The sequence below is a fragment of the Artibeus jamaicensis genome, unplaced genomic scaffold (genome assembly GCF_021234435.1).
Source record: "Artibeus jamaicensis isolate MK-2021 breed Jamaican fruit bat unplaced genomic scaffold, CSHL_Jam_final contig_475, whole genome shotgun sequence".
Lineage (NCBI taxonomy): Eukaryota > Metazoa > Chordata > Mammalia > Chiroptera > Phyllostomidae > Artibeus > Artibeus jamaicensis.
Genome location: NW_026521852.1, coordinates 1,500,001 through 1,513,996, shown reverse-complemented (window position 1 = coordinate 1,513,996; position 13,996 = coordinate 1,500,001). Strand labels below are relative to the sequence as shown.

The window sequence follows — 13,996 nt, the reverse complement described above, 5'->3', positions numbered from 1 at the left end:
TTCCATGTTTGTGTGTAAAGAGGTTCCCCATTAATTTTTTAAAAGATTTTATTTATTTATCTTTAGAGAGGAAAGGAAGGAGAGAGGGAGAGAAATATCAATGTATGGTTGCCTCTCATGAGTCCCCTGCTGGGAACTGGCCTGCAACCCAGGCATGTGCCCTCACTGGGAATTGAACTGCGATCGTGTGGTTCGTAGGCCTGCGCTCAATCCACTGAGCTACACACCACCATTAATTTTTATAACTGCATTAAATTTTATTGTGATATATGTCATGAATTAATAATCTCTGGTTGATCCATGGATGTCTTCAGTCCTTTGCTATTCTGAACAGTGCTCTGATGAATTACCTTGTCATATATCAATTTGTAAATATGTAGTTATATCTGTAGGGTAAATTCCCAGAGTGGGATTTCCGAGTCAAAGAATACATATATTTTATTTTATTTATTATTTATTTTTTAAAAGATTTTATTTATCTTTAGAGGGGAAGGAGAGAAATATTAATGTATGGTTGCCTCTAGTGCATCCCCTGCAGGGAACTGTCCTGCAGGGAACCTGCCTGCAACCCAGGCATGCGCCCTGACTGGGAATCGAACCACGATCCTCTGGTTCACACGCCCGTGCTCAATCCACTGAGCTACACCAGCCAGGGCAGAATACATGTATTTTAAAATTTGAAAGGTATTGTAAATTGTTTTTCCTTGGGGGTCACATGGGTTTACAGAGTATGCAAATGCCTATCTCTCTATAAACTTTCCAACCAAGTGTCATGTCAAACTTTGGAAAACTTGTCAATTTTTAAAAATTTTCTAATTTAAGAGGTAAAAATAAAATCTCACTATAGTTTCAATGTGTATTTCTTTTACTATGAGTGATGTTGAGCATTTATATGTTTAAGAGTTGTTTGTATTTATTAGTAAACTACTGGATATGTTCTTTGCCTACTTTTTTCTCTTGACTTAACTTTTTATTCTTAATTCCTAGTGCATATATATATATATATATATGTGTGTGTGTGTGTGTGTGCGTATACACATATATACACAGCAGGGCAACAAAGTAGGTTTACAGTTATAAGTTTGTGAAACAGAGTTTATTCTTGTATTATTATTTATTAATTATTGTATTATTTTCCATACAAACAACTGTAAATCTACTTTTCTTATACACACACACAAACTTATGTATATTAGAGTTTAGACCTTGTTTTTGATATGAACTGCAACGTTTCTTCAAAGTATATCAATGCCATTATTTTGCCTATATATTCATATACCCATTTCATAGTCATCTACTTATTGAGGCATTATATGTTTTAATAGCCAATATGGGTAGTCCTACTCATTACTCTTTTTTCCTTTCTAAAAAAGAAATTACTCATTCTAAAAATTACAATTACTCTTTCTAAAAAAAGAAATTACTCATTTCTTTTTTATTTAGAATATTTCTAACACTACTTGTTTTCTTTTTTTGATGAAACTATATTGAGCTATGCATTCATGATTAATTCATTTTCTATATGAGTTTTATAGTTCAGTAAAAGTTTTCTTAACATCAAAAAATCTTGTTCTTTGTTATGAGCAACAGTAAACTGATCTTGTATTTTCTCCTTTCTTCCCCATCCTCCTCTGTCTTGTTTACCAGTTAATTTGTCATTTTTATTATCTTAGCATTTATATTTAACATTACTGTTAAATATTCAAATATGCCTATACCTTGGTTTCAGTCCCAACTCCTGCAGATGAGGCAATGAGGGAGTTTGTTTTATTTTCCATTCTCTTCTTTATCTGCTATTATTTGTCAGTTATTTATTCCCATGCTGTCAGAGCATATAACATTTACATTTCATCCAGTCACCCCAACCTGTGTTTTTGTTCCAGATCTGCATTTTTAGTGCTTAAGGCCAGGTGTTTTGTGTTTTCACTTTTGCTGAAATGTCCCATGTTATCATGTGGTTAACTATAGTTTGTCCTCTGGTGATCTCCCAAAAGAAGATCTCCAAATGAAAGTTGTTAATTGAGTTCTTACAGGTTCAATACTATCTGAGGCCTTGCTACTTGAAGGATAACATGACCATACATAAAGTTCTTGGCTCATAATTTCTTTTCTTGACTATCTTCTAAATATTGCTGCATATTCTTTTCAGTGGGTGTTAGTAGAGAACGCTGATGCCTACCTGGATTTCTTATTCTTGTGTGTGACTTGGTCTTTAGCTGTCCAAAGATATTGTTATTCTTTATCTTTGAAATCTAATAATGCTACTCTTAGTTGTTCTGATACAAAGCATTTTGTTTAATTTTTGTTGCTATGTGATACACAATTTTTTTAGGTTAAAGTGTTATTCTACTTTTGTAACATTTATTTAAAGCACATTTGAAGTAGCTGTTTTTGTGTGTGTTTTTTCTTTGCATTCTCCAATTAAGTATAAATTGATTCTCCTTTGCTTGTCATCTATACCTCACATTTCATCTAATCTTTTTTTGTTATATTCATTTTATTTCTTTGGTTTTCTCATGTTTACCCTATTCTCCTTATTGTGAATATCTGCTAAGAAAGAAAATGAGACAATTCAGTACTGTGGTGCTGTTGGCACATTGATGTGTTCCTGTTGGAATAACCAGAAACAGTGCTTTTCACTTATTTTCCTGGCTAGGACAGAAAAATTACATTTTAGAGAAATTTCAAAATAAAGAAATATTTAATTCTCACTGTAGTTTGTCTTATTAAAAGATTGATTTTCTAAAAATGATTTATTTTCTTTAAGTTATTAAATAAACTTGAAGGACTCAAATTGTTGTAGGTAGCATTTATGTTAGTGTTCAATCATACTGTAGGTTATTCTTTGATGACAGTACACTTTGAAAACATGGTAACAATAATTTTTGTTTCCTGTTACCATAATGCATTAGGCCAAAAGCTTAGAAATTGTCAAGAGTATAAATATGTGGATCGTAGACAGGGAATTAATGGCTGACGGCAAGCCTCTGGAAATCTAAAGGCAATTGTAAACCACAGGAGTTTGAAGCCAGTTATCTAGCTGGTACTCTTATCCAAACTGTATGACACACTCAAATGAGTTTTCTTAAATCTTATCTTGCATTGCTTGAACTCTGGATGAACTCCATGACTGACATTTAGTAGATGCTTAATAAACAGGATAAAAGAACAAATGAACACACACATCTCATTGAATTGTTGAAATTTTACTGAGTGGAGTGCTCAGTGGAAAGTGTTATCTGAGAAAACATTCTTTCTTCACTTTTAATCCTGAGTAATGATTCTATTTGATGAGAATCTTTTATGTCATTTAATTTAGGGTAGGAACAATTCCATTAAAATCTTTGATCCTATTTTATTCAGATATATCTTAGTGGGTCCAACCACCAGTCATTGTGAGCTCCAAGATAAAACAGTTGGATGGAGTAATTCTTTCCCAGAATGTGTAAGTAAGTAAAGAGTTTCTCTGATTTGACTATAAACTTATACTATGTTAGGTAATAAAGCTCCTGTGCATATTTGCTACTTTTTGTATGCTCCATTAGAATTTGCATCATGAATGTGAGATTTGGCAGATGCCTTCTCTGATTATTTCCTCCTCTTAATCATCCCAGTTGCCCAATGTGAGTCCCCTCCAGACATCAGCAATGGGAAGCACAATGCTGGAAGTGGAAAGGTCTACACATATGGCTCTTCTGTCTCCTATAGCTGTGACCCCAGCTTCTCAATGTTAGGTGAAGCTTCCATTTCCTGCACAGTGGTGAATGCAACAAAAGGTGTCTGGAGCCCCAGCCCTCCTACTTGTAAAAGTAAGTTGAAGTTGAATTGTTGGATTCCCCTTTGAATTTTTCTATTGTTTAAAGGAGTGAGGAAAGTAAATTTATTGGGGGCAAATAAAATGGTTGAAAGACAAACTACTTATTGCAATATAAAAGTTATTTGGTCCACCGATGCTGATGCATGCTGTACCATTACAATATAGTAACAAATAGCACCAGTATCTCATTGGCTTTGGGAAGAAGTTGATTCTTGTGCATAGCAAGTGTACTGCAAGCCCGAGGGTCTCTAGATGTTAGCTTAGCAATCACCTCAGCGTTCCAGGTTGACTCTTGTGGTACCTCCACACCAAAAAGCACTTTCACAATGTCATCAGTAGAAGAAGAGAGAAAAACAAATTGTGCTCTGGCTATTAAGAACTTTGGCCTGGAAATAACCACATACCACTTTACATTGTAGCCTTTAGTCTAAAACTAGTACAGTGTTGACCCTATCAACTCTAAGGAAATTTGGAAATGTCATCTTTTGTCTGTTCGGGAATCCAAGCTGGAAGTTTTGGTTAGTACATGTAATGTCAAGCACATATGTGTACAGGGTAAACTAAACCTATTAACCACCAGAAGGTCATCAGGACCAAGTAAGCAGTAATTGAGGCAAAAGATGTATTGTGTGATTGCTAGTTTGCTAATCCTCCTTTGCCACTCAATGAATACATAGTATCACTTGTTATTCTGATTCCCTTCAAGACACAATCAAATCAGAGGATGAAAGCATGATATTGCAAACAGTTCAATGTGTGGAGTCTAGACTATAGGAGGTGAGAATGATGAATACTGAGGCTGAAAAGTTAGCAGGGTCAGGTTATAAAGGGCCTCATGTGTTTCTTTCAGGAGTTCAGGATGAAGGTGATGGGGAGGCAGTGAAAGACTTTAACTGGGGGATTTAGTGTGTTGCATTTTATTTTATTTTTGAAATATTTTGTTGATTGTGCTATTACAGTTGTCCTGATTTTTCCACCTTTGTCTCCTCAACCCAGCAACCTCCACTCCCTGAGGCAATCCCCCCCACCATTCATGTCCATGGGTCATGTGTATAAGTTCTTTGGCTTCTCCATTTCCTACACTGTAATTTACATCCCCGTGGCTATTATATAACTACCTATTGGTACTTCTTAATCCCCTTACTTCTTCACTCATTCTCTCCTACTCCCCTCCCATCTGGCAACCATCAAAACATTCTTGGTATCCATGATTGGTGTCCATGATTCGCTGTTCTTCCTGTTTGTTTATTTTGTTTTTTAGATTCATTTGTTGGTATATATATATGAACAATAAAATGGCTATATTATACGTAGATACACATACATACATATATAGCCATTTTATTATTCATAGTTTTGATCATCTTCTTTTTTTTAAATAACTCCCTTTAACATTTCATATAATAATGGTTTGGTGATGATTAACTCCTTTAGTTTTTCTTTTTTTGTTTGTTGTTTGTTTTTTAAATTTATTTACTTATTGTTCAAGTACAGTTTTCTGTTTTTTACTTCCATCCCAGCCCACCCCCTCCAATGCTCCCCACCTCCCTCCCATTTCCACCCCCCTTAGTTGTTGTCCATGTGTCCTGTATACTAGTTCCTGTAAATCCTTCCCCCTTTTCCCCTGAACTTCCCTCCCCTCTCCCCTCTGGTCACTGTCCCCTCGTTCTCTATTTCAGTGTCTTTGTTTTTATTTTGCTTGCTTGTTTGTTTTGTTGTTTAGCTTCCTGTTAAAGGTGAGATCATATGGTATTTGTCTTTCAACACCTGGCTTATTTCACTCTAGGTTCTTTTGGATTGGAGTTTTAGGGTTCTTAGGATATAATCCCAGCAGTAGAATTGCTGGATCAAAAGGCAGGTCCATTTTTAGTTTTTTTTAGAAAATTTCATACTGTTTTATACAATGGTTGTACCAGCCTGCAATCCCACCAACAATCGATTAGGGTCCCCTCTTCTCCTTTAGTTTTTTTTTTTTTTAATCTGGAAAGCTCTTTATCTGCCCTTTGATTCTAAATAATAGCTTTGCTGGGCACAGCAATCTTGGTTGTAGTCCCCTGCTTTTCATGACTTTGAATATTTCTTGCTGATCACTTCTAGCCTGCATGGTTTCTTTTGAGAATCAGCTGACAGTCCTCTGGGAACACCCCTGTAGGTAACTAATTTTTTTTCTCCAGCTGCTTTTAAGGTTCTCTCTCTATCTTTAACCTTTGACATTTTAATTATGATGTGTCTTGGAGTGGGCCTCTGCACTCATCTTGTTTGGGACTTTTTGTGCTTCTTGGACTTGCATGTCTATTTCCGTCACCAAATTAGGGAGATTTTCTTTCACTATTTTTTCAAATAGATTTCCAATTTCTTGCTCTTTCTCTTCTCCTTCTGGCACATCTGTGATGTAAATGTTGGACCTCTTGATGTTGTCTCAGAGGCTACTTATATTATCCTCATTTAAAAAATTATTTTTCTTTTTGCTATTCTTATTGGTTGTTTTTGTTTTTTGTTCCTTATGTTTCAAGTCCTTGATTTGATTCTTGGGTTCATCTTCTCTACTGTTGTTTTCCTGTAAATTATTCTTTATTTCAATTAGTGTATCCTTCATTTCTGACTGGATTTTTTCCTTATATTGTTATGTGAGGCCTTTTATTTATTTTATTATTTTTTAGCTTTTATTATTTATTTTTTAAGTATTTTCATTGATTATGCTATTACAGTTTTCCCCAAATTTCCCCCTTCATCCCCCCTATACCCTGCCCCCCAACTCTCCAGCATCCCCCCACTTTAGTTTATGTCCATGTGTTGTACATATAAGTTCTTTGAGTCCTCTGTTTCCTATGCCAATTTTTATCTCTCCCCATCTATTTTATGCCTACTAATTATGCTTCTTCCCTGTACCTTTCCCCTCCTATTCCTCTCTCCCCTTTCCCCACTACCCACTGAACTCTCTCTGTGTGATGTCCATTTCTCTGATTCTGTCTGTTCTGGTTGTTTGCTTAGTTTTTGTTTTCATTGTTTTTCCTTTCTTTTAGGTTCATTTGTTGATAGCTTTGAGTTTGTTGTCATTTTATTGTTCATATTTTTTATCTTCTTTTTTCTTAGGACATTTCTAAACATCCCTTTAATGTTTTATATAGTAAGGGCTTGGTGATGATGAATTCTAACTTGACCTTCTCTGGGAAGCACTTTCTCTGCCCTTCCATTCTAAATGAAAACTTTGCTGGATAGAGTCATCTTGGATGTATGTCCTTGCCTTTCATGACTTCAAATACTTCTTTCCAGACCATTCTTGCCTGTAAGGTCTCTTTTGAGAAATCAGCTGTTAGCCTTATGGGAACTTCTTTGTAGGTAACTGTCTTCTTTCCTTTTGCTGCTCTTAGGATTTTCTCTTTGTCTTTAATCTTGGGTAACTTAATGATGTTGTGCCTTGGTCTATTCCTCTTTGAGTTCAACTTCTTTGGGACTCTCTGAGCTTCCTGGACTTCCTAGAAGTCTATTTTCACCAGATTGGGGGAGCTTTCCTTCATTATTTGTTCAAATACGTTTTCAGTTGTCTTGTTTCAATTTCTTCTCCTTCCAGCACCCCTACGGTTTAAATATTGGAATATTTCCGGTTGTCCCAGAGAGTCCTCAGCCTCGCTTCATTTTTTTGGATTCTTATTTCTTTGTTCTGATCCAGTCGGATGGTTGCTTCTTCCTTTTGTTCCAAATTGTTGCTTTGAATCCTGGTTTCCTACTTGTCATTGTTGGTTCCCTGAGTATTTTGCTTTATTTCATTTTGGGTATCTTTCATTTTTTCTTTCATTTTTTAACCAAGCTCAATCAGTTCTGTGAGCATTTTGAGTACCAGGGCTTTAAATGCCCCATCACATAGGTTGGCAATCTCATTGCTTAGTTCTCTTTCTGAGGTTTGGCTGTGTTCTTTCATTTGGGCCATGTTTCTTCGTCTCTTCATCTTGGCAGTTTCCCTGTGTTTGTTTCTATGTATTAGGTGGAGCTGCTTTGACTCTGAGTCTTGGTAGTGTGGCCTAATGTAGTAGGTGTCCCATAGGGCCTAGTGGCACAGCGTCCCGTATCACCCAAGCCAGTAATATTAGGTATGCCCTTTGTGTGGGCTGAGTATACCCTTCTCTTGTAGTTGACCCTTGGTTGCTGTTGGTAAATGGAGAGGATTTACCCAGGCCAGTCAGCTGTAAGGATTGGCTGTGACTACTTACCACCAGTGTCTGCCCTGTGTGGAGGATCAGCTGTACAGGAGCATGGTGGTGGTGCTCCAGTGTGGTCTGTAGCTGTCCAGTAGGTGCGCTGGCCCTGGGATTTCCCAGGTGGTGCAGGCCATGATCAGTCCTTACCTGTGTTTTCCCTGGGGCCACCTTTCCTGAGTTATAAAGTAATATGAGATGGCTGCTACTTGTGCTGGGCTTGGAGATTTCTGGTGAAGCCAAGCTATAAATCTAGGCTGCTAGTTCTGGGCCTGAGGCTCACTGAGGCCAACTGCTGTTTGTTTGAGAGGATTTAGGAAGTTGTGAAGCACAAGCCAAGACTAGCCATTTTTATGGAGAAGCAGCTTTGGAGGGCCTGTAATTTGGGTGGGACAGAGTCTCTGGTGATCTCCAAGTGGGGTCAGACAAGTAGCCAGATTGATGGAGTCTCAGATATGGCATGAGCTTGGTGGCTCCTTGATGGAAGGGTTTAAAAAAGGAAGAGTGGCCTCTGCTTGCCTTGATGCCAGACATTTCAGTTTCTCCCTCTATATCACTGGTGACTTTCAAGCTGCTATCCCCAGTGCTGGAGATCAGAGGGAGTGAGTCTGGGTAGGTGAGTGTGTGTGGATTCTTTAAGAGGAACTGCTTGGTGCTCCAGCAATTTTTTCCACTAACTCAATCCCCACTGTTTTTTGCAGTCAGAAATTGTGGGGACTTATCCTCCTAGCACTCAACCCTGGGCTGGGGGGCTTGATGTGGGGCTGGGACTCCTCACCCCCAAGATATCCCTCTTGAATTTTTATCTACTACAAGTGGGTGTGGGAGCAGCCCATTCCTTGCCTGTGCCCCTTCTACCAGTATGGATGGATGTGGTTTCTTTAATTCCGTAGTTGTCAGACTTTAATTCAACTTGATTTCTGACAAGTCTGAGTGATGGTTGCTCTATATTTTAGTTGTAGTTTTGATGTGGTTGTATGAAGAGGTGAGCCATGTCTGCTCACGCTGCCATCTTATGTGTTGCATTTTAGAAAGGTGACTGGCTGCAGAATGGCCGACAACTTGAAGTAGACCAAAATTTAACCCATAGGCACCATCTAGCCAAGGAGTGAAAATGGCTTAATCTGTAGGCAGTCAGTGGGCCTGGAGAGAAGTTGAGGGATTGTGGATGAAAAAAGGTGGCAGGACTTGACTGAATGCGATGCGTGGGGGCAGTTTGTTCTTTGCTTGTGAGGGTGCAGATCTCTGATGCCTTGGCTGCCTCATCATCATGAATGTTATATAATTACCACTGGTCAGTGACCTACCACCAAAATCATTAAGGAAGTGAGTTATTATAAGGGAAAGATTTGTGAACTTTGAGAATGTGTTTATTCTGAGAGCGTAATGCATAAATAAATGTAACATGAAATCAATTCTCTCTCTTTCTCACTCTCTCTAAAATCAATGCATTAAAAAATTTTTTTAAAGATACCCAGAAATGTTGATGAGGGAATATTTGTATGGCTTGTTTTTCTTGAGAAAAATGAGGAAGTTGGAAGTACCCACAATCATCTGATGATAGAACCAACATGAGGGGACCTCATTTTACTGAGACTTATAAAAGTTGAAATTATATATATGCCTTTAAAAATGTTTTCCTTGTATCTACTTGACATGTACTATGTCAGGCTTTTGTGTTAGTCTTGGAACTGAATTAACAATAGCAGTAATATCCTTATTGCCATTTCTCTTTATAATTCATTTGTATTTTTTAAATGATTTTTTAGAAATCAGCTGTTCTAAGCCAGATATTAAACATGGAAAGATAGTCGTTGGATTTGGACACAACTATCAGTACAAAGACTCTATTAAATTTGCATGCAATAAAGGTTTTATCCTCAAGGGCAGCAATTTAATCCATTGTGGAGCTGATAACAACTGGAATCCTCCTCCTCCCATTTGTGAGATCAGTAAGTATGAACCATAGAGGAATTTCAGTGTTTGGTATCTAAAGATATCCAGGCCCTGGCCTGGTGGCTCAGTTGGTTAGAGCATTGTTCCAGTATATCAAGGTTGTGGGTTCAATCCCTAATCAGGAAACATATAAGCATCAACCAATGAATGCATAAATAAATGTAACATGAAATCAATGTCTCTCTCTCTTTCTCACCCTCTCTAAAATCAATGCATTAAAATTTTTTTTAAAGATACCCAGAAATGTTGATGAGGGAATATTTGTATGCCTAAGCCCACTTGAATCATGGAAAAAATTAAATTTTGATAAATAATTTTCTTTATTTTTTCTCTTTGAAAAAATGACTGATTAGTGTACACTGTGCAAGATCATATGATATCACATAAGGCTGACCCATGCAGTAGTGTAGGTTGTACAGACTTGCTAAGGAGAAACAGTAACACGGCAGATGTTGTGGGTTAGTATATTTATTTCTAACAGTTTTCTTGCAGTTGATAAAGTTTTTTTGTTCTGAAAAAATTATATTATGAAAATTGTTTTGAAAGATAAATAGTAAAGTATCTTAAGGAAAAAATGCCTTTTTCCAACTTGTATAAAACTATTACATGGACTAACTATAATTTTGACATTCTGAAATTATAAACTCATATGGATTGTTAAAAATAACAAGTATGACTTTACTTATATGTAGCATCCCAAGAACAAAATAATTAAACAAAACAGAAACAGGCTCATAGATACAGAGAACAGACTGATGGGTACCAGAAGGTATGGGGCTTAGAGGGCTGAAGGGATTAAGAAGTACAAATTGGTAGTTACAGCATAGTTATATGTGTGTGAATTTCAGCATAGGGAATACAGTCAATAATATTGAATTAACTATATATGGGGCCAGGTGGGTACTTAAAATTTGGGGGGAACCACAAAATTTGTCAAGTATGTGATTGTCTAACCACTATGCTATACACCTGAACCTAATACAGAATAATATTGAAAGTTAACTATAATTAAAAACAAAAAATATTATGAATAATAATAATGATAACTTGGCACTATTCAAGGTATATAACAAAAATTTATTCAATGAATCCTCCCAAGAATTGTGGACATTATCATTCTACTCATTTTACTGATGAGAAATCTTTTGCTGAGGTTAAGTGACTTCCCCAAGGTGGTATGGCTAGAAATGGGAGGAAATCACATATACCTTAAACTCTTACTTTTACCCTCATTAAATGTTGAGAACCTTACCCTGGGAACTTCTGGAATAGTGCTGTAAACACTTCAGAAAACTTCTCTCCAATCTAATAATTAGCAAAGACAACCATTTAAGATCTCTGGAGATTAATCAAAGGAATGAAAAGAAATTAATAAGCATTTATCCAGCATAATCTATAGAGATTTGGAACAAACAGTGGGAGATATTACATTGGAGCTAGGGAATGTACCCAGTCCCCAACAGTCTTGTGGGAGAACAGTTTACAGTGGACTCATGCATGGCAATTCCCATCTTCCTCAAATTGTTCAAGTATAATAGTTATTTAGAGTGGATTTGGCTTCTAGTGAACATGTTGTGATAGCATTTTTCAAAGCCCCAGGCTGCAGATGGCAGGAGCCAGACATTAGTGTCTGCTCCTCTATCCTGACCATTACATAGGGAGAATCCAAGTGGGGCACCTGGTGATAAATTTGGGTGCCCTTTCCTGCCTTGCAGGAGAGCTGCTCCAGTGGCTTTGGCAGCCAAATGCTATCTCCCATCACTGGACTGTGGAATATCTACACTTCGTGGTGGGCACAGCTAGTTCTTACCTCCCTGCCTCTCCTTCTCACAGCTCCAACTTGGCAGATGTTTGTATTATATTCCCATATCAGTAGTATTGGGAAAGTGTAAAGATGACAAGACATAAGCCCAAGGCTCAAAAGTTGCTTGGAGTTTGTTTGTCCTTGATCAGCCCTTTAGTGATAAAGTGCTTGGTGTCATCTGGATGAAGGGAATGACTTGTTTATTTTTCCCAATCAGTCAGGAAATAAGAAAGATTTTTCTAGGACAAATCCCAGATGGGTTTTCCAGACACATCTATCTAGCAAGCCTGATGCTTTAACTCAGAGATGAAACTTTCTGAAGTACAATGAAGAGCAAGGAGAATTGACATTTGCATGGTTGGTAGGACTCACAGAAACCATTTCATAATTTTTAGTGAGAACTTCTCTGGTGTTGTACACATGTCTATTTGAGCACGTGTCTATGTGTGTTTTCTGGTGTGGCTGATTCATTAGCCATGGCAGGCTGGGTAATCCCTGAAGGAACACATGACACCCTTTGGTAGGACAGGCTCACTGATCATGTTGCATCCCTAGTAACACTGTCCTTTTCCCTTGTTCTCTCATGAACAGATAGTTGTACTGACTTACCAGATATTCCACACTCTTCCTGGGAAACACGTGGCTACCACAGACCAACAAAAGACGAAATGTATGAAGTTGGAACTGCATTGAGGTACCGCTGTCATCCTGGCTATAAACCAGCTGGAAATAAGCCCACAACTGTGACTTGTCAAAATAATTTTAGCTGGACACCATATGTAGAATGTGAGGGTGAGTTTCTGTTTTTAAAATCTTTTGGTGTATTAAATGCCAGCACATGATAAGATTTTCTACCATAAGTGAATATAATTGTATTCCTTAAGATAAGTTTATAATTGTATTAATTCAATAGAATGACTATTATTGTCAAAAGAGACCACGAAGGTCTTGAAGTTTGAGGTGTATTAAATTATAACCTTCCTTTATCCCAGGTTTAGAAGTCAAACATTAGGCTGATAAAGTATTAGCTTCATTACTGATAATGGTAGATGGAGAATATAGTTTAACTTTGCCAGAGTCAGACATCCATCAGCCCTTTTAATCATAATGTAGATTTTGGCGTGCTTGATAGACAGAAGTCTGTGAAAGAGTCATGAACTCAACCAGCTGCAAGGTAACCTGTGCCTCACATCTTCTGAGCATGGGACTGTGGGCTGACAGAGCTGGGTCCTGGCAGACAGACCATGACATAGTATTTTTGTCTCAGTAGGATAGAGAGGAGACTCTCCAGTCTCATTAGTAGAAGATGTCCCTTTGTTTTCTGAGAGGATTGAGGGGCTGAGATGTGGGTAGAAGCAATTTTGTGAGCCTTACTGGAATTGACAAGAGAGGAAGAAAATGCTTCCTTCAACACATCTATCAGAACCTTGCTGTTTTAGAGGTGAAGACACAGACCTAGAATATAGGAAACTTTGTTCTACAGATTATAATTGGAAAAACATGAGAAATACATAAACAATGAATAGTTTAGGCCAACCTATTGAAAGATTATTCATTTCATATTAGGACTAATGGTTAATTGCAATTATTCAGACTCATTTTGTGGAAATAAAAGAAAAGATTTTAACAAAATTAGTGAATAAAAAATATACTTAACAAAAATTATTGCCACCATTTAAATAATGAAGTGTTGATTTATATAAGCCTTTGAGGATCTTCTTTAAATAATAAGAAACAATAAAAATTAAATTAATTAATATATTAATTAAATATTACTGTATACATGTTTATACATGTTTAAAAAACTACGTTTAAATTATATATATACTACAATCTTATCAGTTTAATTTTAATAAATGAACATTTTAACCATTTAAAGAGCAAAAGTGAAATGGCATTTATCCAATTTATTATAAAATCTAATTAAATATGAATTTGGATTCATTAATTGAATATTTAAAAGTATTTTCTACAATGTAAAGTATTACACAAATATTGTTACAATTTAGAAGCCATGTGAATGTTGGGTATTTTTATTATAATTCATAAGCAAATGAGTGCTGGGAGTATTGGAGTAAAACTGCAAGACCACACTGTACTGCTAGTCAAGCTCCTGATGCAGAGAATAGAGCATTTTATTTTCTTCTGATGTTTTCTCTTACTGCAAACAACATCTTGTTCTATCTAAAAGTATTTCTACTGATGAAAAATTTTATATCCCTATAT

At 36.7% G+C, this 13,996-nt stretch overlaps 1 protein-coding gene across 2 annotated transcripts in view; it reads left to right on the top strand.

The window, feature by feature from the left end:
* LOC119056784 (C4b-binding protein alpha chain) overlaps positions 1–13,996 on the top strand; it is a 32,782-nt gene that overhangs the window by 8,337 nt on the left and 10,449 nt on the right. For both annotated transcript variants that reach the window (XM_037155301.2, XM_037155300.2), the window contains exons 6-9: positions 3,364–3,449; positions 3,615–3,809; positions 9,780–9,962; positions 12,362–12,562. In XM_037155301.2, coding sequence (XP_037011196.2) covers positions 3,364–3,449; positions 3,615–3,809; positions 9,780–9,962; positions 12,362–12,562 — 665 coding nt within the window. The remainder of the gene's footprint in view (positions 1–3,363; positions 3,450–3,614; positions 3,810–9,779; positions 9,963–12,361; positions 12,563–13,996) is intronic.